The sequence below is a fragment of the Empidonax traillii genome, unplaced genomic scaffold (genome assembly GCF_003031625.1).
Source record: "Empidonax traillii isolate 1590-97213 ecotype Southwest subspecies unplaced genomic scaffold, ASM303162v1 scaffold275:size1536655, whole genome shotgun sequence".
In the NCBI taxonomy this organism is placed as follows: Eukaryota; Metazoa; Chordata; class Aves; order Passeriformes; family Tyrannidae; genus Empidonax; species Empidonax traillii.
Window position 1 is genome coordinate 1164290 of NW_020955468.1, and position 4145 is coordinate 1168434.

A 4145-nucleotide genomic window follows, 5' to 3' on the forward strand; every position below is an offset into this window, starting at 1 on the left:
GTTCAATAAACATGATTTTGTTTGAAATTATTTTATCTTACTATACAATATAATTGGTGTAAAAGGTAAATATTTATTTGAGAGCAGATTCAGCTTAATTTAATCTCTTAAAAACTGCAGATGTATATGGCTTGGTTAAGACTGTGACAGCATCTGGCACTCATTTCAGCAGGTGTTTGTATGAGGATATTAATATTACACACACATTCTTCCAAATTTGTTTATTGACTTTTATGCTTCTGTCATCGACAAATGTGATTATAATGCTTTTTATGTATGTTTAGCTGATACTGTTACACTTCAAAATAAGGTTTTTCAAAATATTTTGCAGGCACTGAAGTTCCTTATTTTAAAATAGATTTTTCTGCTTTAAAACAGCATATGTTTAAGTGGTTTTTAGGGAAGGATTTTCAAAACAGAGCTCTTGGAGTTCTCTGTCTGTTTTAAGAGTTGTTACATTGCTTGCTCAGGGAAGGATAATGTGCAGTGTTGGGGAAATACTACTTTTTGAGCAGCATTTCTCTGAAGGCTCTCCCTGTAGCTGGTTTAGTCTGTTCAGATCTTGCAAGAGTGTTTGGAAGGCTAAAAACAAGCACTGAGGCTACTGCTGTAAAGGATCACTCAAGACCTTCAGGTTTCCTGGTAGCGTTCCACTTGGCAGTACAAAGGCTGCACTTGGAAAAACATGATCAGTTGTTGTTCCTGAAGTGTCAGAAATCATCTGTGCAGAAGCCCCTCAGATGTGTGGCAAAAACTGCTGGTGAGAAAGATGTCATCCGGCTCACCTGACTGTGGTTATCCTTCCATAAGCACGTCACCTGTGCAGGTGACGTGTCAGCCTGTCAGTAGGTTGGGGGCAGGGCCAGGCCAGAGGATCTTGGCTCCTGAAGCACCTTCTCCCTGTGAGCTGCTCTCACAATACACGAGCCTCTATCACGATACATTCAGGTGCACGGCCACATGGACCGCTGCCCCCAGGCTGGCAGTGCTCAGCACTGAAGGGCACCTTGGCTCGTGTGTGCTGGGCACCCTTCTGCTTCCCATGCTGTGTGGATATTTGCTTTCCCTTGGTACCCTTCCCTCGTCTTCCTTGCTGTTCCAATGGAAAAAGGAAGATTTTAATTCTTCTGATACCTGCTTTGAACGTGAGTGAACAGGTGCATATCCCTTAATGTCATCTGTGCTAGAAAAGTGATCTTTGAGTGGGACTCTTGCCATCTTCCTAAAACCATTGGAAGAAAATGAATACATTTCTCTTCTGCTTAGGCAGTCCCTCAGTGTTTCAGCCAAACTGACCTTGACTGCCGTTTTCCCCCACAGGCTTCTGCCTTCTCTTTCTGCCACTAATACATTTTGTCCTTTGTGGCCTCCCTGGGTTTACTTCTGAAGACCTGATTGGGGTTTATCTGTGCCCTTTTCATCACCTATTGAGGGACCAAAATTCTGTGCTTTGATTTTTATTTTTCTCTTTTTCCTGTTTTCTTTGCTTGTGATGCTTTTGCTGTGTCTCGTGTGGCAATTTTGAACTATTGTACCCACCATCCAGAACAGGGGGAAAAACCCAGCTGTTCTGACAGTCATCTTGTGTCTTCAATGCAAAATAGGGGAGCGGTGGGGGCTTTAAGACACAGCATTCAAAGTCCCTGGGTAGCTTCTGGGGGATATTAGCAACAGAAATCATAATTAATGTATTAAATTTAAAATAGAAACAAGGGGTGCAGAGTAAATCTGTGTGGCGATGTTTGAGTACATTTGGATGTTTTGCTATGAGAGAGCCTTGGGAACTGGTGGCGTTGCCTGCATTTTTCCTGGCAGGGCCTGCTTCACACCCACTGCTTCTTTTTCAGCTCTGGTGTTCCAGGGAAGGCTTCTGTCTTCTGCCTGTTGATATCTTGTGAAATTGATAGGGTGTTTTTGATCAGAGATGAAAAGAAACAGGTAAAACCAGGCAACTGAATCATGAGCGTGCAGTGGGTCTGCTCTGAGGTCAGCAATCTCCCACAGGCAGACGATGCCAACACTGGGCCAAACGCTCCACAGGAAAACACTGCTGGTCACGTATCAGTGTTCTTTAGGTTTTTTTACATAAGTCATAAATACTTAGGTTTCTGAGGTAGAGAAGTATTCAGCTGCTAGCGAGGTGTGCTCTGTAAGCAGCAGACAGGAAGAGTGAGCCATCTTGTAGCTGAAGTTATGGAGGTGTCTCTATTTTAAAAGGTGATGGATCTTGGTAGAAGTTCCACCGTTCACTTCTGTCCCTGAAACCTGTGCTGTTGCTGCAAAAGGGGGTGTTGGGTCTTGCCAGTCATGAGGTCTTGTCCCCCTCGTGGCTGTGCTGAGCCAGACCAGCCGAAGGCTAATCCTGGAGGTGGCACTTGCGGGTTAGTTTCCAGGTGGACTGATGAGCTGATGAAGCTCTCCTAAATGGCTTTGAGCTGCCTATGTCAAGTTGCACATGTACCACCAGCGAACTTCATCTTTGTACCAGATTCTGTCCTGAGTTAGATGTCCTGGCAGTGTTGTGATCTGTTATGCTACATGGCAAGGTTGCAATTTATAAATACCTGCTAAGGAACAGAAAAAATTGGGACCGTAAGAGAGCAGGAGGACACTGAATTAGTGTGTTTGGTTTTTTTCCTCAGAATTTTATTGGTTTGATGGTATGCATAATCCAGTTTTGTAATTAGTGTTAAACTAAAAACCCTGTAGGAAAATCATGATATGAAGATTTTGAAATGTAAGGGAGTCTCTTTAGAGTTGTTTCTTTGTGTTTCAAACAAATTACTTTAATATTGGAAGGGTAGGGGAGTTTTTGTGGTGAGATACTGAGGGGGTTTTGTGGCTGCTTTTTCCTTTTTTTTTTTTTTCTTTTTTTCATATCAATCTCTTCTCAACCTAATATATTTAGGAGAACTGCTGCCTCTACAGCATTGCTTTTCTGGCTATCGCTTCCACATCATATTTTGCCCAGTTAAAGAACAAAAGAGCAATTAAAATTAAAAGGAAGTCCAAAATTTTTTTCTCACAGTTAAGCATCTGCAAAAAGTATACCTTTTACTTCAATGGAGTTGGCTTAAATGTACTTTCTTGTTTGTTTGTTTGCTTGTTTTCCAGCCTTTCTTAAATTCTTGTAACATTATAGTGTAATTCTAGTTATAAGGCATGCAGTGAAAAGTAATTATTCCTTGCTTGTTTCAAGTATGTTCCATAAATATATGAACAGGGAAAATTGAAAGTAGTGAATCAAAAACTTTAAAATTATTCTCATCACACTTTCTGGGCTTCTTTTTTAAGGGATAGGGAGAAAATATGCTCTTAGTTTTCTAACGTATAATTTGGGTGAAGAGGATGTATTTAAAAGCTACCTCCATTTTACAGAAGGTTCTATATGCTGTCCTGGGCTATTTCTGAAATATTAGAGGAACATTCTGCCTTGAGTTTTGTACTAAATGTTAAGTTTACTAAAGGATTTCTTGATAACATCTAGTTAATAATTGAAATCCTGTGTTCCCTGCTCTACTGATTGTATTAGGGGAAGAATTGGAGGTAATGAGGTGATGGAATTAGTGTAGTGAATTAAATGCTTGCAGAAAAACCAAAAACCTAGGTTTCTCATGTAGCTTTATGTATGCTGTGTATATTCTGATTTTTTTTTTTTTTTTTTTTAATTAGAAGTTTTCTGTTCTTTTGTGCTTTCTCCCCACCCTCCTGACTTACCTGAAAATTTCTGAAGCCTTTCCCTGGTATAAAACAAAATTACAATTCCAATTACCAAATTTCTTTTGTTGTTTACAGATGATGATGTACCTGCAGATATGGTTGCAGAAGAATCAGGTCCTGGTGCACAAAACAGTCCATACCAACTTCGCAGAAAAACTCTTCTACCTAAAAGAACAGCTTGCCCTACAAAGAGCAGTATGGAGGTAACTTCTTTGTTTTTAATTGTGAAGGAAATCTTACTGATTCAAGAATATGATACTAATTTAGTGGTTTTCACAAGTTGCCTAGTGACTGAACTAATTCTTATTTATTTCACTAAAGGGTGCCTCCACTTCAGCTACTGAAAACTTTGGTCACCGAGCAAAACGTGCTAGAGTATCTGGAAAATCCCAGGATTTATCAGGTAATAACTTAGTACAGAAAAA

The 4145-nt window shown here is 40.1% G+C and overlaps 1 protein-coding gene across 2 annotated transcripts in view; it reads left to right on the plus strand.

Annotated features, from left to right (window-relative positions):
• Positions 1-4145, plus strand: part of FBXO11 (F-box protein 11) — a 64373-nt gene that overhangs the window by 22983 nt on the left and 37245 nt on the right. For both annotated transcript variants that reach the window (XM_027889890.1, XM_027889889.1), the window contains 2 exons: positions 3796-3923; positions 4042-4123. In XM_027889890.1, coding sequence (XP_027745691.1) covers positions 3816-3923; positions 4042-4123 — 190 coding nt within the window. In that variant the 5' untranslated portion in view covers positions 3796-3815. Of the gene's footprint in view, positions 1-3795; positions 3924-4041; positions 4124-4145 lie in introns of those variants that run through there.